Raw genomic sequence first — 23,349 nt, 5'->3', positions numbered from 1 at the left:
CAAGTCGTGACAGGCTGCAGGTGCCATACCTCAGAAATATTAAAGTGTTTGCCAAAGTCACCTGAACAGCGAATAGGAATTAGATTTTGGGGAGGTTTGAAAGCTGTTTTAGGGTATATCTGTGCTCTCCAAAAAAAAAGTCCTTAGTATGTCTGGGTCCTTACTTTTCAGTCTCAGGAGGGAGGGTTGTCAGTGATGTATAATTTCGAAGGCAGTTTGTAGAAAGCTGAAATAAGATATGTGACCCAGAACATCAGTTCCTATCACTTCTACAAAATACACACAGGGTCTATTTTGGTCTTCCTGTGTTTGGTGGCAGTCACCTGCCAGGTTCACCAAGCACCAGTTCCCAGTGTGCATAAGTAAGAAACAAGGTGCCCAGGGGCAGCTTGTTCCTAATCCTGGTGCTTAGTTATCACCAACTTAAGAATGAAAACATCCTTGTTAATGGCCAAAGGCCTTGATAGCATAAATTACATTTTTTTTCTTACAATCCTATCAAACTGTCTAACTGCGTGTCTTAGTTAAATGTTGCCATAATTTAGATCTTTGGGTGTTGGTTTCTTCAATTAGCTGAAACACTTGTTTCTTAAGGGTTTTCAATTAACATAGAAATAATACAGCATAAATGCCTATTTCTAGCTATTCAGTAATCTTCTGTCTTCTTTTCAAAAAAACCCACTGATCAGATAGATGGAAGTTGATCAGCTTGGAGCTCTTCATATAAAATGAAGTTGCTTTTTCAGTAAATCTAACTGTGGCAAATACAAGAAGTAGGTCTTGCATTTCTTCAGTGGGGGAATTAATGTCTTTGTATTTTGAAAGCATTTATTGAAGATTTTGGGGTTCTTGTCTTCTGGCTGGTGTGTGTTTTCCTTACCCAGGTGCTCTGGTGTTCCACAGGCTGCTTAATGTTCAAAGGGATTCCTGCATAACATCACTTTTTTATTTTTCAGTTCCTTTAATGAAGACCTGAATGGGACAGGGAAGGGATGAGTGCCAGCTGTGAAATTGCATTGACATAACCAGCTCATTTCTTTTTGTAATCCTTCTAGTGTAAATAAATCACATTGAATCATGGCAGCAGACTCTATGGAAATCGACGATGCTTTGTATAGGTAAAGTTATGCTTTGTATAGGTAAAGTTGTCTGATTTTTAAGTGTTGCTCCTGACTTTTCAGAAACACTTACATTTTTACATTTACATGCAGTAATGTTGTAATTTAATTCATCCCTCAGCCTTTGCTGTGCTTCTCAGTCCTCATCACCAATATCTCTGTTACCCTCCAGACTTCAAGGTGTTGGATTTTGAGGGATTTTAGTAGATTTCAAAATAAAATATTTATTTCTTTTGGTTTGGTTTAGTTTTAATTTGTTAGCTGGGAGTGTCTTGAGATAACTTGGCATGGTAGTAGTTCAGAAAGTCTCTACTGGGACAAATGGTATCCCTGTAAAAACATGGTGGAATGAAAAGCTTGTTTGTATATCAAAAAATGAAAAAAATATTTTTAAAAAATGCTTGTATGCAGAACAAATAAGGCTTCTTTTTAATTCAGTGCAATACTTCTGGTGTTGCGTCACTTTACTTTTTGTCAGTAGCCTCATTAAAGTTGTTCTTTTCCTTGGTGGAAAAGGTGATGTTTAGAATGGTATAAGTTTAATCGTACAGTTGGAAGTGAAGACTTTTCAAGATTTTGGGATCTGACTACAAAAGCTGTGTGTCACCTTCTGATTTGAAGATTTCTGATGACAAAGAAATTCCTATGCATGCTTGTGTCATCGGTAGTTAATTCCAAGAACTTTGTTTATCCTGAAGAAGTTTTGTACTCATTTAAAATTATAACTTGATTTATCTTCTCTAAAACCTGGCACTGACAACGTCTGTACTAAATGCATTTTGCTGTATGCATTTTGACTGCAAATCTTGTGTTTGATTGATAAACATTTGAATTTTTAAGAAGTTTCTTAATGACTGGGAATTCTTGCCTTGCTTTAATATGCTCTTGCCTTTGTATCTTGTTTTGATCTGAATTTGTCTTTTGCTGTAGTCGCCAGAGGTATGTTCTTGGAGACACAGCAATGCAGAAGATGGCTCAGTCCCACGTGTTCCTGAGTGGTATAGGTGGCCTTGGTGTGGAGATTGGTAAGTTAAGTAACGTTTATTTAAGAAAACACAAGTGTGTGTAAACATACTGTCCCAGAATACCTGTAAGCCTTAAATTTAAATATAATAAGCATGTCTGAACTATCTGAGTGAATTTATGTGTGCATGATGCCTATTGCTAACATTGCAGATGCAGGAGAGATCCTTGACTTAAGTTCTCATTTTACTAGAACAACATTTCAAATTTTATGTTAAAATGTGCTTCCATGAACCAGATTGCTTTACCTAAATCTTGTGTTCTGGGTGAAGGTTTAGGGTAGGTAATCCAAACTACTCATTTAGGCATCAGTATCGATGAATGTATTATAGGAATAGCTGTAGCCCAGATTTTTCCCATATATGAGATGGAAGGATGTGTAGGAGACCAGAACTATTTGATGAAGATGCTTAACTGCCCTGATACAAGAGACTCCTTAACAATTTACCTTACTCCCTTCATAAGCAAGACTTGTTTTGGCTGGTTTATGCCTGGGGTATTACTCCTTCAGTTGGCTCTAGTGGTTCTCTGCACCAGATGCCAGAACAGAGTCACGGGGTTTTGCAGTTTATTGTCATTACTATCTCTGTAATCACAACTGTGGGATGAACAGCTGACAAATGACAAATGTAGAGAGTCTTTTTAACCTGGCTTATGTTATTTTGCTTTCAGAGGTGCTGTAGAATGCTTGAGCCAAATGTAAAAGAGAAAAAACCCTTAAGCTATGAAGTTCTTAACAATGAAATACTGTCACTGTCCACCTGAATAACTATCCAAGTACAGATTTGCAAGTAATCTGCAATAATCCCTCTCTCTGTTTTTTCTTTGCTTTTTCAGCCAAAAACATCATTCTGGCCGGAGTAAAGGTATGTAAGACAGTTTTGTTGTTGGGTATTCCTGGATAAGCAGGAGAAAAAGGGAAAACAATACTAGCTAATCAATCTAAAGTTTCTGAATATATTTTTCAATAGAAGGGTTGCAAAACATTTGAGAACCTAGGGGTAAAAAATCTGGATGTTCTAGTGGTACAGGTAGAATCTCATATTAATGTCCACTGCACTCTGAAATAGCTCATAAAATATTTTAGCCACCTGCTGATTAGATACTGAATCCTTTTGTACAAAGTGGCTTCTCCTAAATGGAGTGGTCCAAATTCGAAAGCCAAACTATTCAAAATATGTTATCTTATTTTGTCATCCATTAGAATCCTTTTGTGTAGAGATTAGAATGGTTGGGTGTTTTAATCCAACAATTGTTTTTGTGCTGCTGGGATTAATTTTATTATCAAGAAGCCTTTTAAAACTCTTCTTTCCAACAGAAAAAAAGCCAAATTAATCCATTAATTTTCAGATCACAATTGCCCCTGTATCACAGTCTGGCAAAAATCATCCTTGATATTTAAGTGCTGTCTGTTATCACTGCATATTGGGAGGAAAATGCTGAGTGAAGTGCATGTTGCAGATGTGTTTAGCCCTCTCAAACAGTAAGAGTTTTCTTGGGAAGAGGTTGGAAGAGCTTGTTCTTGTATTTCTTGTATGTGCTACAACTAAACATTCTGCATTGTTAGTCCTCCAGACATTTTATGTGGGGCTTAATCCACGCTTTTGGGGGCTGTAACCTTGTATATTTCTTCCAGCAAATACATTTTGACAAACTTTCTTAGGCTCTTACAGTTCATGACACCAAGCTCTGCACAAAATGGGATTTGGGGATCAACTTCTTCATCCATGAAGATGATGTTACCAGTCAAAGGAACAGGTTAGTGAAGTCTTTGGAGTGAGAGAGGACTGAGCTTGACAGTCTCATCAGGATCAAAAATAGCTGTTGTCCAAGAGCTGGTAGTACATATCAAATACCTGTTAAACCCTTTCTCTGGAGTTGCTGGCTGTGAGTACAGTGCCCAGGTAGATATTAGAGGAAGCCTCGACTGGGACGGAGGTTCAGAGTCACAAGTGTCACTGCTTGTAATGCAAATTTAATAGCAGGGGCCAGCGTGCATTTCTTCCTTGGGCTTTCTCAGCCACCTGTACAAGACTGGACAGTAGCCATGACAACTGACATCCATGAGTCTTGTGGGATATTGGACACAGAAGTTTTCCTGAGATTTGCTAGGAATTGGAGTGTGAATAAATTAGTTGTTGGTTGTTGCCAGGAGACATTGTGAGGGTCTCTTGTAGAGCACGTATAGTATGAAATTCTGTATTGATAGATACATATAAATAGAAAAATAGATTTTGTAGATACATAAAAAATTGAAAATTGTTTTACTTTCAGGGCTGACGCCACACTTCCTCGTATTGCAGAGCTCAATCCATATGTCCATGTAGCAGCATCAACTGTGCCACTAGATGAAACCACAGATCTGTCTTTCCTAAAGCACTACCAGGTATGTCACTTCTAAAGCAGTTGTATGTGTATTCATGTATTTTGCTCAGAGCATATAACTTGGATTTTTTTATGTAAGTAAATAGCATGAAGAAGTTTGAAGCTTATTTTGAGATGGTGCAAAGAAAACGGTAGGTCTTGTATTTGGACAGATGAAGTGTTGTGCTTGTTTTTTTCAAGACCGAAACGGTTGGTTTGTGTTCCCACCATTTTATTCGTACACTTACTATGGAATTTGTTAGGACAATAAATAGCTAAGTGGGGTCACTGTACAAAGCTTTTTCTTTGAAGGTGAAACTGTGACTTTTCTTTGCAGCTATGTAGCACAGATGTTCTGCATATATTCTGTGTGCTGTATTCCAGGCAGCAGAAGCTCAGGCTATGTAATTAGATCATTCATGTATGTATGTAATGAAATATAAGTGCCTCTGTGGTGGTGTGAGGGCACTTGCAGTTGTTCAGTCAGCTGTCCTGCCTGTGTGCGTGGCTCAGTCTGAGTGGGGAATCTTTACTGTGTTTTACATACAAACACACCAAGTTTCTGAATGTCCCAGCTACAACAAGCCAGGTGTAACTGAATGGGTTGCTGTGCATGTGCCTTGGAACCCAATTAAAGGTAGGCATAAATGTCCTAGGCATTAAAGGAATGTGTGTAGAAATTCTGTGTCTGCAGCTTTATGACCACAAATACTGGAAGCCTATGCAGACTTCTTGGTGTGCACTGATAAGTATTTTTTGTATTTGCTAGCTTTAATCCTAAATTTCAAAATCTACAGTTTTGCTGAGATTTTCCGTAACTGTTTTGGTAAATATTCTGATTGCATTTTGAGTTTCACAGCTGCAGATGGTAAAAAACAAGCAACCAAACAAAAACCTGGGAATTTGCTGTTCCTGCTCTTACTCATTTTGTTTCCAAAATTTGTGAGGTGGTAACCAATCTGCTTTAATGAGGAAACTTCCTCAAGACTGCTTTCTCCTAATTGTGGAGGATAGGAGTCAGGACACCTAAGTAACTTACTCTAGGTACTAAGTTTTCCCATAGCCTGAAGATACTGATTACTTTCAGTGTCTTATAACTATTTCTGTTCTTGTTCACAGTGTGTCATATTGACTGAAGTAAGTCTGTTGCTGCAGAAGAAGATTAATGACTTCTGTCATGCTCAGCAGCCACCTATTAAGGTAATAGAAAAAATGCAACACATGAATAATCTGTAGAGTGGGCATTCTGGACTTCCAGGATGTTGTTTCCAAAAACGGAGAAAGCTGGTTATGCAGTATATAATTCAGTGCAGATGGCATGTTGATGGAGCAGCAGGAGTTTTGGGAATACAGTGCTGCTGCTGGTATTATCTGGATACCAGCACAGGTGACAACCATAGCTTGGTCCTTAATTAAAAAAGCAATTGTATTAAAGAAATAGTTTTCACTGTTAACTCAAAATGGTTCTGAAAGGATGTGCTGGGGCTGAAGGACGTGCTGAGGCTGGATGTAAGAGTAGTAGAAATAGCAGCTTTTCACTGTGTAGTGATGTTATTCCTGTGTTGCGAATGGGCCCAGAAATGCTCCTGCAGGTCAGTGCTGTGCTGTGTAGTCAGTGGCCTGAGTACAGCAACAGGTTTCCACTGTAGAACTAAACCTTGCTGGCCTTCAACAAGGTCCAGTGTGAGGCATCATCTTTGGCTTGTGCTGTTCTAGGAATACTCATGATTTTTACTGTCTCTTGCAGTTCATCAGTGCAGATGTGTATGGAGTATGCTCACGTTTGTTTTGTGACTTTGGTGATGAATTTGAAGTGCTGGATACAACAGGAGAGGAGCCAAAGGAAGTCTTCATTTCAAATATAACACAAGTAAGGGATAAAAGTTATTGTGTTGCTTTAACAGTTTTTAAAAGGACTCATTATTGGCTCTTTGAAAAGGAGAGTGCCAGAGTGCTTCACTTGAGCAGCCTGCTAATTAATTTAAAATTGTCACTATAGGAGAAACAAAGCTACTTTGGTTACTTTGTTCTTACCTTGCCTCCTGGTTGTTACTTACTATGTAACACACAACACTGATTTTTTTTTAATTGGAGAGAAGGAGAGAAAGAAAATGAGGAGGTGTAGAAAGAAGAGGAAATAACTTTGTTGTGAGAATAGGGTAAATCTTCTAAGGAAGTGTAAAAATAGGTGTGAAAAGAGCCCTTTTTATAAGAAACTGCAGCAATTAAAAGCAGGTTACTGAAATAATCAAGGGGACGGAGAGGATATTTTAAAAAGAAATTCAAAGGTTTGTTTTAACCTACTAAAGCAGAGGTAATGAGAAGGGGATATTATTGCTAGTACTTCCAGTGCAGAATGTTAGGATGTCCATTTAGTTTTGTATTATTGTTTTATAAAGGGAGATTACTTCAAGTTCTTTTTTCAGTTCTGGAAGTCCAGACAGTAAGCTCACTAATCCAGCAGCAAATCTTTTGTCCTATGTCCACTGTAAATATAATAATAACCAATCTAGGAGGGTTTGGTACAGTAAGTTGGGTTTGGTCTGGATTAAAGCTTATGATATGATGATTTGGGTAGCCTGTTCCTTGGTGCCTTTAAAAAGGAATGGATGACTTGATTATTCTCATTGATTACATAAGGAGTACATAACTGAGTTTCATGGCTTGTGCTGACTACCTGCCAAATCAAGAAATTATTATATATTTGTATGTATGTTCTATGTTTAATAATCTGATACTTAAATTTCATTGTATCTTCATCCACTCTGATGTGTAAAACTAACTGATGAGAATTAAAACTCAGTGCCATCAAGTGGCTGTTCTTGTCCTGTAGACAGGGTCAAGGTGGCACTGTGTTCCTAAATGAGAGCAGAATTTTCTCCAGTCAACTCCTTTTCTCCTGTTCATTGTCACAGAGAATGTGGTCCACTGTAGTTAAGGTCTGTGCTACGTAACTGAAAACTTTCTTTTACTGGGGACTCAGGAAGGGATCAGAGGAGACTTTACAGGCCAGCCTTGCTTGCAGATGCACCAGGTTACAGCCTGAGGTGCAGTACAAGGTCTTGATGAGCTGTGTTCAGACTGCAGTGAGGTTTCTGTGTGCATGGCAGATTGGCATCACATCCCATAACAGGATGAGATGTTGTCTGAGATTCCTGCAAGAGTGAGCTGTCACCTGTCTGTGACCTGCTGAAGCTGTCTCTCTCTTGTATGGTGTCCAGCTTTTTAAGCTTTTAAACTTTCAAGAATGCGTTTGGATATCCTCTCTAAGGATATCAGACAGAAAGGAAGCATGGAGTAGTAAGGACCATTCACTGGACTATTTTTTAATGCCTCTGAAAATTTCTTTGCACGTAGGGACTATTTTTAGTTTGGGAAAAGGGGATAAATCTGCTACTATTTTAGAATATAACAATGGATCTGACTACTGAGAACTAGCAAATGCAGTTTGCTAACATACTGAGAACTGGAAACAGTGAAAATGAGAGTTTTTGTTATAGAAATAATGTTAAATTGAAAATCGTAGGACTGAAAAAGCTGTCATAGGTAACTCTCTTGCTGTGGCAGAAATGAGATGTTAAAAGTATTAAAGACTGCAGTTTCAGTAGACAGAAAGCTATGTGACCCCTTTGCACGAGACACTTTCTTCCTTGCTGACAGCTATTTTTTATTTCAGTCAAATCCTGGTATTGTCACTTGCCTTGAAAATCATCCACACAGGCTTGAAACAGGACAGTTCTTAACCTTTCGGGAAGTTAATGGAATGTCCTGCTTGAATGGATCCACACACCAAATAACAGGTAAACTGCTGTTGACTCATTTGCAAGGTACTTCTTTTCTGGCTTGATATAGTCACAAAAGCGTTAGTTGGTTCCTTTTAGATGCTGGGGAATTTTGCAGTTCCCACATCTGAATGCCTGTTTGTTTGGAGCAGAAGAGAGAGCAAGTGGTACTCTTGAAACATGTGCTTGAATTTGTTTCCTCTGAGCCCTTGCATTTTGCTCAAACTGATGCTGCAGTCAGTTCCTTCCTTCTATTCATGGCATAGCTTTTGGTTTTAATTTTCCATGAATTAAAAATTTTTCTGTCTTTTTGCCTTGCCGGAATGATGCTTCCCATGTATGAGGGGGAAGATGTAACAGAATGCTCCAGCTGCCTTTTTTGATTGCCTGTAGTTCTTGTTACAGGGCTGGCTAAAATCCTACTCAGAGCGCTTAATACTGGACACCGCTGTGCACAGTCTGAAGAAAATTAAACGTGATTTCATTTTTGTTACAGAGCTGTGGTCATCAGAATTCTTGTTAAATCTGCTGCCACTTAAAAAAGCTCATTTCATAATGGATCATGTGAAACTAATACTTTGTCCCTCTGCCAGTTTCTGCGCTAATCCTGTTAGGAGAATCAGCTGTGCTTTTGCTTTCAAAACAAGTTTGCCCACTGCAAAAATTGCAGCACAAAAATCATTGGCAAACCCCCACTTTGTTGTATACAGAACTGTAGCATCCAATGACACTTTGAATTGTCTGTCATTGTTTCTTCTCTTTTCAGTGGTGTCACCTTATTCCTTCAGCATTGGTGACACATCAGAGATGGAGCCTTACCTGCATGGAGGCATAGCTGTGCAAGTGAAGACACCCAAGATGTGTTACTTTGTAAGTGTGTGCTTGACAGAGCTGAGTTCTCAGGCGTTAATGCTTTGAGCACTGGAAGCAGAGTTCAGCATGTCCATGTTTCCTAGAACTATAGAATGTCCTTTGTTTGGAAAGGACCCACAAGGATTATGGACTCCAGCTCCTGGCTCTGCTCAGGGCAGTCCTAAAAATCACATCCGTTTAAAGATAAGTCTTGCCATTAGGATATGGAACGTCTCTGTCCATTTTCAGTAGAACTTGCAGGAGATAATTATTTTTAGCATCTAGTGTGGTATGAATAATGAAGAGAGCAATGGCAATGCTAGTCAGAAAGGATATTTATTTCTTAATCTCTATAAGAAGAATATTTTTTCACCAGGTAGCAGTGGCTGTTGTGTTTTTAAGTAGTGTGGTGTTGTCATGAATTCTGTTTTCCAGGAACCGCTGGAGAAGCAGATAACAAACCCATTATGCCTTGTTGCAGATTTTAGCAAGCCTGAGGTAATTAACATGTGGGGATTTGGACATAAGTGCTCTAATAGTAAAAATACATGGGTTGTAATCTGTAGCTTTATGTTTAGAATAATGTAACTTCTACTTTTTGCCTTTAATGCTGAGCTTTGTTATTGATGTTTGGCAAAAAGCAATGCGTTATAATGTCTAGTTAAAAGCAGATTACCACACTTTCCAATTTCAGCTCTAAATTCTTTTGGGGACTCCTCAGTTGGACTTAATTGAAGTGGGTGCTGAATGTGTGTGAAGGGAGTTGCATTACTGAGCAATACTTTTAAAAAAATTAATAAAAATTATTTCAAAATCACTTTTCAACGTAATTTTAAAACTTTTTTCGAGAATTGTACTTAAGAGACAAGAAATGAAAGAGTTCAGGTAGTTGTTTTTGTGTACTTCATTTCTCTCTAGTTTGTAACTGATCAACAGTTATTGTTGTCTTAACAGGCACCTTTGCAGATCCATGTTGCCATGCTTGCCTTGAACCACTTCCAGGAGAGCTTTGGTCGCAGACCGAACATTGGGTAAAGCAGCAGTTCTCTGTTTGCCAAGCCTTGAATCAGACAGATTTCTCCTTTTTGTGTAGTTACAGGCTGGTTGTGCAGCATGGTACCTTCCCTTCTGGTACCTGATAGACCATGTAGAAATGAAAAGATGAAAAATGTTACCTGATGTGTGTCTGAGTGTGTAACAAGACTTTCCTAATACAGCAATGACACTTTCTGGGCCCACACAGACAGAGGATAGTTCTGGAGGAAGGCCTTCTCTGTTCTAGTTTTTTCACATTGTGGGATTGATATAGAAAAGTTGTTTCAGTGATCCTGATTTATCTTGTAGTTCATGGATTTAAAAAAAAATCTGAATAATTTGGGTTTAGTTTTCAGTGGTTTTCATACAGCTGTAGTTTGTGATGTGTGTAATTTTGAGTTAAATGAGACAAAATTACTTAAAAATTAGAAATCTTAAGACTGTACTTGCACATGGGGTTTTCCACTGAGACTCCTGTTCTTGGGCTAACCCTAACCTTTAGAAGTACATTTTGAATGCTCACTGTTACGGATAATGTGAGATTCCAAACTTCCTGTTGTATCCGTTGTTCTTTTCTTCCATTGATTGTATTTCTAGAAGAACTCTGGAATGTTTAAGTCATCATTATTGTTTCTACCCTGGTGTCTAGATGCCTTCAAGATGCTGAGGAAATGCTGAAAATAGCCATGTCTATAAATGAAACACTGGAAAACAAAGTGAGTAAGGAATCTTTGTCATTATGAGTGACTTTTTTATGTACTCACTTAATTTCCTAAAGGTCATGCTTTAGTTGTTGGTCCTTGTTCTGGCCTTTGAATCCATCTTTAGATGGATCAGCTAGCTGTTTGAAGGCCATGTGAGAAAACAGAATTGGATTTTAGCATGGATTCAACTGAATGTTGACCTGACATGAAGGCTGATCCTATGGTGATGTGAATCTAATTTTTAGACAAATGCATATGACAAATACAGGGTATATGGTGGATCTGTTTTGGCTGGAAACTTTTTTGCTAGTCAGAGTGAACTAATCTGTCTTTTAGTGAAGAATAATGGTTTGTGAAACTGTCCAACACCAACTTGTTCCCTGAGAGTGTAAACCTGTTCCTGTGTCTTACTTTTCAGCCTCAGGTGAATGGAGATGTGGTGAAATGGCTGTCTAGGACTGCTCAGGGATTTCTGCCTCCTTTGGCTGCAGCAGTGGGTGGTGTTGCTAGCCAGGAAGTCCTGAAAGCAGTAACAGGAAAATTTTCTCCATTGCAGCAGTGGGTAAGGCTGTCTTGGTTTTTGGATGGTTATTTTGACATCTTATGAATGGATAGTTTTTTTTTTAAATGCTGTATGATCAGAGTAACCCAAAGAACTTCTATAGCATGGAACTAAAGAAAAAGTAGTGGTTTTACGTGTACAATAAAAGTATAACCAGTTTTAGTTAAAATTTTTGTATTTGGGGTTCAGACAGCACATTGTTTTTCCAACTAACAAAAAGAGAATTGGCTTGTCACTGCATGGATGCAAAGGTGTGATGTAGTGCAGATACCAGCTTAAGCTACTGTACAGAAGAGCAGGGCTTTCAGACTCTCAGAATAAATGTCAGAGTACAGTTGGATTAAAAAATGTCACAGTCTTCAGAGTTACCTATGGAGGGGTAACATGCCTGTCAGAAGTCAAAAACTTGGAACAAACTCATCTGTTTGAGTGAATGTTTTTTCCCCCTCTCTGTCCAAGTGCTGTCTCCTGTCCACTAAAATTGTGAAGTGAACTGTAGGGTACCAGATGCTGTGTAGTCTTCCACTGACAGTAAAAACTTAGTGCTTCTGAATTTCTAGACTCTGTTGTTCATACAACATAGTTAGTTTTTAAATTAAAATAACATGAATGTTTGTCACAGGTTTTTATTGGATTTTTTTTTCATTCTTTTACAGCTATATATAGATGTGTTAGACATTGTAATGCCTCTAGAGAAGGTGGGCTCTGAGGAGTTTCTTCCACGGTAAATACAACTACAATCTGCTGGCTTATGTACTGTTCACATCTGAGTCTCAGGCACAGATGTCTTTTAAATTTAATTCGGTGCTGTTTGCTGGAGGGACAGGTTTGGGGTTAAGAATGTGTGTCCTATTTCAGTTTGGGATGAACAGGAATTATAGACTCTGTCTGACTTTCTTAGTTCACGTCAAAGTGCAGTTTGGTATCAGTGGTACTACCATGATAAATAGCAGCTTGAAGTCTCCTGTTCTTGTCTCCTGTGCCTCCATAGGGGAGATAGATATGATGCCTTGAGGGCTTGTATTGGAGACTCTCTGTGCCAGAAGCTCCATGATTTGAATGTTTTCTTGGTGAGTATGACTGACACTGTTACACTGTTTGCAAATGCTTTGTTGGTACAGCTAATGCCCATTGTCCTCAAAGTACATGAGGGCAGCTCCGATAAGTGCCACTGCCGAATAAATGGTCCAGAATTGCAGTTGGACTTGTCTTTGTGGTTTCCACTTACATCTCTGATTCTGCAAATGTCACGTTTTTAGGTTGGCTGTGGAGCAATAGGCTGTGAAATGCTGAAGAACTTCGCACTTCTTGGTGTTGGTACTGGGCAAGACAAAGGATTGGTAAGTCACCTGTTAACCTTACTTCTCATTAGAAGTACTGTTACAGGGAAGAATTAAATAATTAGACTACTAAAGTTGTTAAAAGCCTAACACTTATTTCAAGTTGATCTCTGTGCAGAGGATAGAGTGGCCTTGGCATAGAAGGGTGTGCAATTAGAAGCAGAATACACTCGGAGCAGTCTTGCTGTATTTTGATTTTAAAACAAAATTTAGGCGGTCAGTATAAAGCAGAGCTTTGGCCACAGTGAAAGCCAATAGCAGTATTTTGTTTGGACAAGTGTCTGTAGAAGTTTCATCAAGATCATTCCTTAGTGTTACACTTAAATTGTAACTTCAGCTGTTGCTTTTACCCCTTCTGACTTAGGTTACAATTACAGATCCAGATTTGATAGAGAAATCCAACCTGAACAGGCAGTTTCTTTTTCGACCTCATCATATACAGGTAGGCTTTCTTATTCAGTAAATTTTCTGGGCTGCTGTGTCCCTGTCCTGTGTCCCCACAGAGAGCTGAACTTGTGAATGTCTGTACTTCTGTCCAGAAAAGACTTTAGAGGCTGTAATGAAATGTAGGGTTTTTTTTAAAAGAGTGCCTAGAACTTCAGTGGTATCCAACTCATCACTAGTATCAGTTGAGTAAAATTGGCTTGTCTAATTTGTACTGGTGTTTTTGACTAATGAAATCTTTCAAATTTGACAGTTGGATGAGTACCATATTGCATAAGAGCCTGCCATGGGTTACTATGTCAGAAATGCTCCACTATGCCATTGAAATCTGGGGAAAATAAAACAACAAAAAAATAGACAGTGTCGGCAGAACTGTTCATGGTAAAGCTCAGTAGTGCTGCTGCTGCTGGAACTTGACCAAAGTTGGTGTCTTCTGACTTAATCCAGTTTTCACTAAGCCGATAAATAATTTTGAAATGCCCAACATATACATTCAGTAAATGCATAACCCAGAAGCTGTTAATTACTTAGAAGCAGAGAGAACATCCCCTGGCTCGCAAACACAGCACAAAATAAAAAAGGTGGCTTAGATCTTGACAGCAATGTGGAAGAAGGTTTCCCCTGCCCAAAACCCAACAGTTGAATTTTCTGCCTCCTGTTTGTGTGTAGTAAATCTGGGAACAGATTGCACTTTGGATGATGGGTAGATAAATGGGAGGTGAACCCTGCAAGCTTTCAGAAGCCACAGGCTTGAGTGCTGATCCCTAGATAATTGTGGTATGGCTAGAAGCGTCGGGTAGGTCAAGAACTCTGTTTCAAATAGCTTCTGAAGTTGATTTGGTGTGGAATACCTTGCAGAAATGTGATTATTCGCAGGTGCTTGATGTCTGTGCTGCACAGACACAGAGTTACTTACGGGTTTATCCTCAGACAGTCGTGAACTGCTTCCTTCTTTTGAAGAAATTTCTGTGAGAGGCAGCACAGTTTCAGTTACTTGATAAACCATTTAAGCACTTCTACCATGTGGTCTCTGAAATACTAAATAAAACAAAAAACTAGATTAATAAGATGTTTATCAGTGAAGGAGGTATACGATTAAAAAATGTCATTTATTGTATGTTTTGCATACTAACATTTGTCAGTGGATTTTGCTGATCAGTAAATGAAGTCGGTATTTCTGTGTCTCTGATGTCCTTTCTCTGCATATTGCTGATCTCTGTATTTGTGCTTTCAGAAACCTAAGAGCTACACTGCAGCAGAAGCAACTCTGAACATCAATCCTTACATAAAGATTGATTCAGATATTAATAAAGTTTGTCCAGCCACTGAGAACACTTACAGTGATGAATTCTACACCAAGCAAGACGTGATTGTGACTGCTTTGGACAATGTTGAAGCCAGGAGATACATTGATAGGTAGGGGGTGGAAGGGAAGCAAGGACAACTGTTAACTTCTGATGAGAGTGAGAATACTCTGGCAGTTTTAAGGTTGAATTATTTAGGCATAAAAATATGTATTTAAATATAAAATTAAAGATACTGACATTTAAAAATAATTTCTAATGCTCATAATCCACACATGCTGAAGTGTACAGTATCCTGATCTAACCTGAATAGTTCTTATTTACTCTCTTTTTTTCCCTGAGTTTGGTGTAAGCTTTCCACTCTTCTGAAAGTGCCTAGAGACAACTCTGGTTGCACTCCAGTTATGTTTGCAAGGCAAGAACATAGAGATTTTTCTGTACTCTGATAGTCTGTGTCTTTCCATGTCAGTCGTTGTGTAGCAAACCTGCGTCCTCTTATAGACTCTGGAACTATGGGAACAAAAGGACACACAGAAGTTATTGTGCCCCATCTGACAGAGTCCTACAATAGTCATGTAAGTCTTTCATTGCTCACCTCCTGTAGCTTGTCTCATGATGGCCTCTGATTCTTTGATCATTTTTATGTGTCTTTCTAAAATAAGTGGCCTGTTTGAGCTGCTGAAGAGCAGTACTGTTAGGAAATAATTACTTCCTTTGTTTCTGAAGAAAAACTCACAGGAAATAAAATTTGAGCAGTTCTGTTTGAATGGGAAAGGGGAAAATGAACCTTCAGGCTCTATTGCTGATAGACACTACGTGCAGTATCCCTCTGTTTTAAGTTCTTGTGGAGAAATTCATTGGTTGAGAACACCATGAAATAGTTCCATGTGGACACAAAGACAGGACTTTGAGCATCCTAGTTGTCTTGTTGTCTTGTTAGGGTCCATAAAGAAGTCTTTCTGGCCTTGGGTGACAGGGCATTTTCATGTTGAAAGTATATTATGCACACCAGCTGCACATCTTGCAGAAAAGCTGGCTGGCAATTTCACTTGTTTATGTTTCACAGTTCAGTTTTGCTTTCGAGTGTTGAGTTTAGGCTATTACTCATAAATGCTAGCTAGTGTTCATAAACCAGATTTCTAAGCATAAAAAGCCACTTTGTATTTTATAAGAGCAGAGTTTTTAACTTTAACAGAGTTTTTAACCAAGTACAAGTTCTTGGTGCTATTATTAGCAATTAACCTGGATAAGCCTGCATTGACATGCAACCCTCCTTAATTACAGCGGGATCCACCAGAGGAAGAAATACCTTTTTGCACCTTGAAGTCTTTCCCAGCTGCTATTGAGCATACAATACAGTGGGCAAGAGACAAGGTAATGGGTTAACCTTTCTGGCATTCAGCACAACTCCATGTGTATTTAGAAAGGTGGGCATCTGATACACTTCTTGCATAATGTCACATTTGTTCTTTTTATTTTACAGTTTGAAAGTTCATTTTCTCACAAGCCTTCATTGTTTAACAAGTTCTGGCAAACCTACCCGTCAGCAGAAGAAGTTTTACAGGTAAGGGAATGTTGCCAAGGTAAAATAGAGGGCTTAAACTACTGCTTTATGGATTTTGTCTGTATTTAAGGTCAGTGAGATTAGGGTTAGTTTCTGACTTTTTTCAGAAAACCTGAAGACTTACTCGGCCAAGTCATTAGTTGATCATGTGAACACTATTTCTGGTGTGTCTCATAATTAAAAGCTTCTCCAGCTCATGGGCTTTGTACATGATGTAGAAATACCAGAAAGACTGAGACACTGCTAGTGTGTCCCACTAATGTGTAACTAGCTGGGGAAAATGAAAGTAAGACTGAGTTTGAAATGAGTTCAAGTAGTAATAAATGAGATTGAAATAGTTTACTTTTTATTGTGAGTCTGTAATGGCCTGTGGTTCAAAGGGCTGGTGGAAGTAAATGGGGAAAAAAAGCCAGTGGAGAGGAGCACATAAAGGATAATATTTCATGAAATGAACCTCTGTTTCCTCTTGCCTATGGAATTACTAAAAACATATTTACTGTGTAACTGGATTAGAAAGAATCTTGTCTGTTTTAACATTTTTGTGTTTCTTTATCTAGAGAATAAAATCAGGAGAGAGCTTGGAAGGCTGTTTTCATGTTATTAAAACGCTCAGTAGAAGACCCCGAAGTTGGACTCAATGTGTAGAACTAGCAAGAGTAAAATTTGAAAAGTATTTTAGCCATAAGGTAGGTAAGACCTAAATAAATGAGGTAGCACTAGACTGAAGAAGATTTTATAAAACGTGGCCCTAATAACAAGGTGTCCAAGTATTTGCACTCACTTCCATCTCTTCCTAATAACAAACTATATTTGAAACCTAAAAATGCTGCCTCCCATTCTACTGTAACACTTCCAGGTCTTGTTTATTAACTCACTCTTAGTACTCTGTTCAGTAGTCTTCATGCAGTTTACTTGGCATTCTTCCAGTGTTTTCCAAAGTATCAGGATTATCAGGTGCCTTTTATTAGGCAGTGGGTTTTTGTTCCCCACGCTAAACTCCTGTTACTGAACTCTCCTTTGTACCCTGATTTTCTTAAAGATTTTTCTGAAGTAAGAGCCAGTCATTGTTACAGTCTGGTCAACAGTATCGCTTAAAGTATGTGTGTAATTCTGTAGGAAAGATAGGGTTGGGATGCTGTGGATTAATAAACGTTCCTATGCATACAGAATCCCTGGTGGTAGTTGCCACATTGAGAAAATATTGCATCTCAAGTTGGGAATCCATAAGCAAGAATCCTAAAGTGACAGTAAGGTCACTAGGAGAATGCTTTGCTTCTGGGGCAGAGTGATCATGAAATTAGAGAGTTCTTGATAATTGGTGAAGTCAGGAGGTATACCTTGTCAGGCCACACCTTGAGTGCTGTGTCCAGTTCTGGGCCCTTCAGTTTAGGAAGGATGTTGAGGCACTTGAGCACGTCCAGAGGAGGCAACACGGCTGGTGAGGGGCTTAGAAAACAAGCCATACGAAGAACGACTGAGGGAGCTGGGGTTGTTTAGCGTGGAGAAAAGGAGACTCAGAGGTGACCTTATCACTCTCTATAACTTCCTGAAGGGTAATTGTAGACAGCTGGGGGTTGGTCTCTTTCTCCAGGCAGCAGCTGACAGAATGAGAGGACACTGTCTGAAGCTGCGCCAAGGGAAATATAGGTTGGATATTAGGAAAAGGTATTTTATATAAAGGGTGTTAAAGTACTGGAATAGTCTGCCCGGGGAGGTGGTGGAGTCACCATCCCTGGATGTGTTTAAAAAAAGACTGAATGTGGCACTCAATGCCATGATCTAGTTGAGGTGTTAAGGCTGGGTTGGACTCAATGATATTGAAGGTCTCTTCCAACTTACACATTTTGTGATTCTTGGATTAAATGCCTTGCTTGAGCTTTGTACAGATGAGGTGACATTGTCATCTCTGTTCTGTGAATGAAATGGACAAGCACTCTGTCTAGTAGTACTTGTCTTTAAGCTGTCCATCTTGACAAAAGTGTTTCATGATTTTCTTAACTCTTTAAATTACTTCAGCTAGACAGGCTTGATTTAGTGTGGTCATGTCAATCTATGTGACAAATTACTAAAGCTTCTCTGGCTCTTCCTCTAGGCTCTTCAGCTCCTTCATTCATTTCCCCTTGATACACGATTAAAAGATGGAAGTAAGTACAAATGCTCCTTTAGGCCTGTTGAAAAATCATGGCATATGTCATGTTACTTCTCCTGGTTCCTTAGGATTTCATCTTAAGTCTGTTTTCCTACCAGGTTTGTTTTGGCAATCACCAAAGAGGCCTCCTTTCCCAGTGAAATTTGAATTTACTGATCCTTTGTAAGTATGGTACTTTCCCAGATGCTTGATATAGCATCCCATGAAACTCACAGCAGGAAGTGCAAGGCAGTGGCTTTATCGCCCTGGAAGTTGGACTGGAATCTATAGGTGTTAGTGCACAGTCTTATCCTGTGACAGATTTGATGAGCTGTTAAATACTTTCTCTGCAGATAATTTTAGCTTTCACTGACATGAGATTGGAGGGTGCTGTTCTGACTTCATCTAATGTGAAATGGCTTAGAACAACCCATTTCATGTCTTACATGGCTGCAGAATAACTGAGTTTTTGCTGTCACACCTCCCTGCCCCCACTGTCCACATCATAAAATGCAGGACGTGCCAAATGACATGAAAGGACTACTTTTCTTGTTCCTCACAATTTGGGTCTGATCTAGATGGCTTGGGTATTACAGATAATTTAAAAAAATGATGTGGTTGATGGATTAAACAGCTTTTATCTGCTGTATATCTACAATTGCTTTGAGAAACTGGATCACCATTTTTAGTTTGAGTGAAAACTGACATCATGGTAAATATCAAAGTAATTCTGAGATTAAGCTTTTTATCATATTGATGTCATGTGAGCATTTTAAATTGTTTACTTGACTGCAAAGGTTAAGGAGATATGGTTTTTATTAAATAACTCTCATCAAATTTTGCTTAGTTTTGGGGACAACTTCTGAGTTACTCAGAATGTGCTATTTAGTACCATGTACCACTGAAGGATGGAAATTCTGTTTCTCAGTATGTTTGTTCAAGATCTTGAGCATGATTGCAAAGCTTTGGGCAGCTAAAGCAGAAAAAACAACCAACCAGAAAGAATTTTTTTTTCTTTAGGCACTATGGCTTCATCGTGAGCACAGCAAAACTCTTTGCAACAGTGTACTGCGTTCCTTTCACAGAAAAGGTAATCCAGACTGTAACAGTGTTCCCTTAACTTAACTTGGTGTTCAGTTTTGGCCTGATGTCCAGCTGCCAGTTCTTTTTAAGAGCTGATTAAAGTGATTCTTACAGTAATCTGTCCTTCAGCACTGGCTGTTTTGCAGCTGCTTATTTTTTTTTTTTAATTTAAATCCCTAACCTGGAGAAGAAATGAGTAGTGTATTGGATATTTTTAATAAGCACTGAACTTGGGAATTATTATTTTATGCAATATAACTACTGAATGGAAAGAAAATCTCTTTGAGGCTTTTTTAAAAATTAAGTGTCTTAGGTATGCTGTGGGGGGTTTACTTTTTACTGCTTACAGCCTCTGCATTGCTTATCCCTTGCTTTTTCTTGTTTGTTTTCTAATTGGACCTTCCTGTAAGTCAGGTTTGTACTTCACACTGCTCTGGTTTGCTGTGGTAAATGAATTGTCACTTGGTGTTTTAATCATGATGTTTGGCTGAAACATCACTAAGTATCTGTGAGACTTTTTGGGTCTAGTAGTCTTTGAAATCCTATTGTATTTACAATATTTTTGTGGAGCCCTTTTTGAGTTGATGTGAATTTAAATTGTTTTTCTTCAAAAACATAACAGGACTTGTCAGAGGAAACCATTTTGGGCATTATTTCATCTGTGAAGGTACCAGAGTTTAGACCTTCAAACAAAGTAAGTGTGATATTTAATTTAAAGAAAAAAAATAAAATATTCCACAAGCAGTGTCCCACATCTCCAACTACTGCATTGATGCTAATGAGAAATTAACACAAATTACAATTTGTGTTTTGGGGAAATAAGAGTGTGTTAAGGTTAGAAGGAACATCTGAAGACGACCTAGTTCAATCCTCTTGTTTAAGCAGGGGCAGCTACAGCAGGTCATCAAGGACTGTGTCCCATTGGGTTATGAATATCTCTGAGAATAGAGACTCCACAGCCTCTCTCTCAACCTGTGCCAGTGTTCAACCATCTTCAAAGTTTTGTCTGAGATGTTTTTGTTTGTTTCTTTTTCTTTGAAGTATTTTTGTATGTTTCTTAAGGAATTTTGTGTGCTTCAGTTTGCGCCTTTGTGCTGTCACTGAGCCTAGTGAAAAGAGTTTGGCTGTGCTCTCTGTATTTCCCCCCCCATGAGATACTTGTACACATTGATAAGATCCCACTGGCCCTTGTCTTCTCCTCTCTGAACCATCACAGCTCTCTCAGCTTCTCCTCATATGAGAGATGCTCCTATAGAAGCTCTTGGTTGGACTTACCCAGTAAATATATGTCTCTCTTGAGCTGGGGAGGAAAGCCTGCAAGGAAGACAGGAAATTTAGTACACTTGACACTTGTTTTGTATGAAGCTCATGTATTTCATTACTCAAGCACTGCACACACTTGCAGGTTGTACAGACTGATGAAACTGCAAGAAAACCAGATCATATTCCTGTCAGCAGTGAGGATGAAAGAAATGCTATTTTCCAGCTGGAAAAGTCGATACTATCCAATGAAGCTCTGGAAAGTGAGTAGTGCAAACCAGCTTCATAATTTAGTTATTTCCTGCATTTGCATTTGCACTAGTGACAAATGCCAATAGCAGGTCTTTGGATGAAGCAGTTATGGAATTCTGCAAGAAGTAGAACTAATACCTGAAGCCTTCTGAAGTGCCATGCAGATACCTGTCCTGTTGTTTGACATTACCCAATAGTTCTGTATTTCTGAGATTCCTGGAAGTTTTAGGGCTTTCTGTTATGCTTGCTTGTAATTTCAACATGGATGACAGCGAGCAGGCAGCAGCAGGGAATTGAACTCTTAAGGAGGGGAAGGGTGCTGGCTGGATTCCAGATGGACTGCAAGTGATTTGGGCATGAGAAGGCAGAGTCACTACTTGGAGCTCAATCTGAAATGATTCTAAATTGTAAAGACTGTTAAATCTTCCTCAGCATCTTCTAGATTTAAAATGAGGATGCTCACATCCCATTATTGTGCCTGGCCACACGAAGGGGTCACTGGGCAACAGCTACATGAAAGCTTTTTTAGCCATGAATCCAGGAGAAACTTAAGCTTATGCCTAAATCATCCCATGGAGTGTCAGCCCAAAGGTCTGACTCCAATCTTCCTGAGTCCATATTTTGAAATTTTTGCAGATAAACTAAGCTTTAAAAGGGAATTCTCACAGGATGGAGCTTTAGTGAGGTGGAGTGTACAAGAAACATCCATAAGAATATTCAAAATATATTCTTGGTGGTGCAAGGAGAGTAAAATTACAGAGCACTGTTGATGTTTATTTCATTATTCACTTTTAGCAAGTGGTATCGAGAGTGGCATTTCCTAGCATAGGAAAACAAGTAAGGCACCAAGCTCCAGGATGTGAAATTTTTAATTTGTTAAGGTTCTAGTTCCTTTAAATCATGTTTAGGATATCTTCAGTTTTCTAATAATAATTCTTGCTCTTTTTTTTTCTTTTTTATGAGCAGCTGACTTGCAAATGAAGCCCATCTCCTTTGAGAAAGATGATGATAGTAATGGGCACATAGATTTCGTAACAGCAGCATCGAACCTGCGAGCCAAGATGTACAACATCGAGCCAGCAGATCGATTCAAAACAAAGCGCATTGCTGGAAAGATTATTCCTGCCATTGCAACAGCTACTGCTGCAGTATCAGGGCTGGTGAGATTGATTTTTAAAATGCATATTTCTTTCTTTTACTGTTTCTTGCCTAAAACTGTTGTCTGGGTATTGATTACTGCTACCCTGACAGAGGCTCATTTAAAGAAATAGATTTATTTCTTATGTACCAATAGCAAAGGTCATGTTGGTTTAGAGGTGGCTGTTGAGGAATACATGTAGTGCAGGTTGCTCAGTGTGGAGCTGCAGTGCCAGCCAGAGATGGAGCTCTGGGTGAGAGTCTCAGGCAAGAGGTCATGAACTGATGCTGACCCTTTGCAAACAAAGGCCACAGGGGCCTGTGGCCCAGCCCGGTTACGGGACACTCAGGGACACAGCAGAGGCCGAGGACTGAGCTGGAAGACCCTGGACTGTTGAGCACACAGACTGTGAGGGTACAAAAGCCCAGGTAGTCCTTTGTTCAGGGCCCCTTCTCCAAGGCACCAGCTTGAGTTGTTATTCTGTTGCTACAGCATGATAAGATTGCTTAAGGAAACCAGAAGTCTGAGACCCTGCTAAGGGAAACCCAGGGTCAAGCCAGCAAGGAAACTTTGTCTGGCTGTGAGAGTGGGATGAGTAGTGAGGCAGTGATTGAGAAGCTGCCCACTGTGAAGGGGATTCAGTCCCAGCAGTGAAAGTCTTTGGTGGTGTGAGTGTGGCTGCTGGAGTTGGCTCCTGGATGGTCAAAAAGGGAAGTTTCCTTAACATGATGAGCCTTTTGGTGATTTTATTTTTGATTTGCTGCACAGAAAGATGGGTTGGAATTCAGCATTTTGGTTTCTTTTTGGCCACTAATACTAACTTCCAACAGAATGCTGCTGCTAAGAGTGGAAAGGATCTGTTCTGTAGTAGTTCACGTTCATGCATCTTAACAGAACCTTATGCTTTGTGGAGATTGCATGAAGGAAAAATTTTGGAAGAGTACTACATTAAGAACATTTTTGAATGTTTTAAGTATTTCCCTTTACTGCAACAGAATTTATTTCTGTGGCACAGTGGGTTGCATTTCCATGTTATTTATTCTGCCGGTTGGACAAAGGCTAATCTCATTAATGACTTCTTGGTAGTTGCTGGCATCTAAACTACACTAGAGTTGACAACACTAAAATCTAATAATTAAATTCTAATTTACTGCAGGTTGCACTGGAACTCATCAAAGTTGTGGGTGGCTACCCAGCTGATGCATATAAGAACTGTTTTCTGAACCTAGCCATTCCCATAATGGTCTTTACAGAAACTGCTGAAGTGAGAAGAACGGAAATCAGGTAGGAAGAACAATGTCAGAAGGGCAAAGACAATACCTGGAAACTTACTAATTGCTGCTTAGAACTTCCTGAATCATTCCAACAAGTGTGAAGTTTGAATAGTTACTAAATC

At 39.1% G+C, this 23,349-nt stretch overlaps 1 protein-coding gene across 2 annotated transcripts in view; it reads left to right on the top strand.

Moving 5' to 3' along the window:
* UBA6 (ubiquitin like modifier activating enzyme 6) overlaps positions 1 to 23,349 on the top strand; it is a 29,495-nt gene that overhangs the window by 1,940 nt on the left and 4,206 nt on the right. For both annotated transcript variants that reach the window (XM_083861170.1, XM_083861171.1), the window contains 29 exons: positions 1,056 to 1,118; positions 2,049 to 2,143; positions 2,979 to 3,007; positions 3,805 to 3,899; positions 4,416 to 4,527; positions 5,625 to 5,705; positions 6,253 to 6,375; positions 8,182 to 8,305; positions 9,054 to 9,157; positions 9,575 to 9,637; positions 10,094 to 10,170; positions 10,824 to 10,890; positions 11,297 to 11,440; positions 12,097 to 12,164; positions 12,432 to 12,510; positions 12,700 to 12,780; positions 13,145 to 13,222; positions 14,459 to 14,640; positions 14,998 to 15,103; positions 15,813 to 15,902; positions 16,012 to 16,092; positions 16,650 to 16,778; positions 18,185 to 18,236; positions 18,340 to 18,403; positions 19,241 to 19,310; positions 19,926 to 19,997; positions 20,709 to 20,826; positions 21,782 to 21,975; positions 23,110 to 23,237. In XM_083861170.1, coding sequence (XP_083717296.1) covers positions 1,078 to 1,118; positions 2,049 to 2,143; positions 2,979 to 3,007; positions 3,805 to 3,899; positions 4,416 to 4,527; positions 5,625 to 5,705; positions 6,253 to 6,375; positions 8,182 to 8,305; positions 9,054 to 9,157; positions 9,575 to 9,637; positions 10,094 to 10,170; positions 10,824 to 10,890; positions 11,297 to 11,440; positions 12,097 to 12,164; positions 12,432 to 12,510; positions 12,700 to 12,780; positions 13,145 to 13,222; positions 14,459 to 14,640; positions 14,998 to 15,103; positions 15,813 to 15,902; positions 16,012 to 16,092; positions 16,650 to 16,778; positions 18,185 to 18,236; positions 18,340 to 18,403; positions 19,241 to 19,310; positions 19,926 to 19,997; positions 20,709 to 20,826; positions 21,782 to 21,975; positions 23,110 to 23,237 — 2,747 coding nt within the window. In that variant the 5' untranslated portion in view covers positions 1,056 to 1,077. The remainder of the gene's footprint in view (positions 1 to 1,055; positions 1,119 to 2,048; positions 2,144 to 2,978; positions 3,008 to 3,804; positions 3,900 to 4,415; positions 4,528 to 5,624; positions 5,706 to 6,252; positions 6,376 to 8,181; positions 8,306 to 9,053; positions 9,158 to 9,574; positions 9,638 to 10,093; positions 10,171 to 10,823; positions 10,891 to 11,296; positions 11,441 to 12,096; positions 12,165 to 12,431; positions 12,511 to 12,699; positions 12,781 to 13,144; positions 13,223 to 14,458; positions 14,641 to 14,997; positions 15,104 to 15,812; positions 15,903 to 16,011; positions 16,093 to 16,649; positions 16,779 to 18,184; positions 18,237 to 18,339; positions 18,404 to 19,240; positions 19,311 to 19,925; positions 19,998 to 20,708; positions 20,827 to 21,781; positions 21,976 to 23,109; positions 23,238 to 23,349) is intronic.

The sequence above is a fragment of the Zosterops lateralis genome, assembly GCF_965231275.1.
Source record: "Zosterops lateralis genome assembly, chromosome: 5".
NCBI lineage: Eukaryota > Metazoa > Chordata > Aves > Passeriformes > Zosteropidae > Zosterops > Zosterops lateralis.
This window is presented reverse-complemented; position numbering and strand designations above follow the sequence as displayed.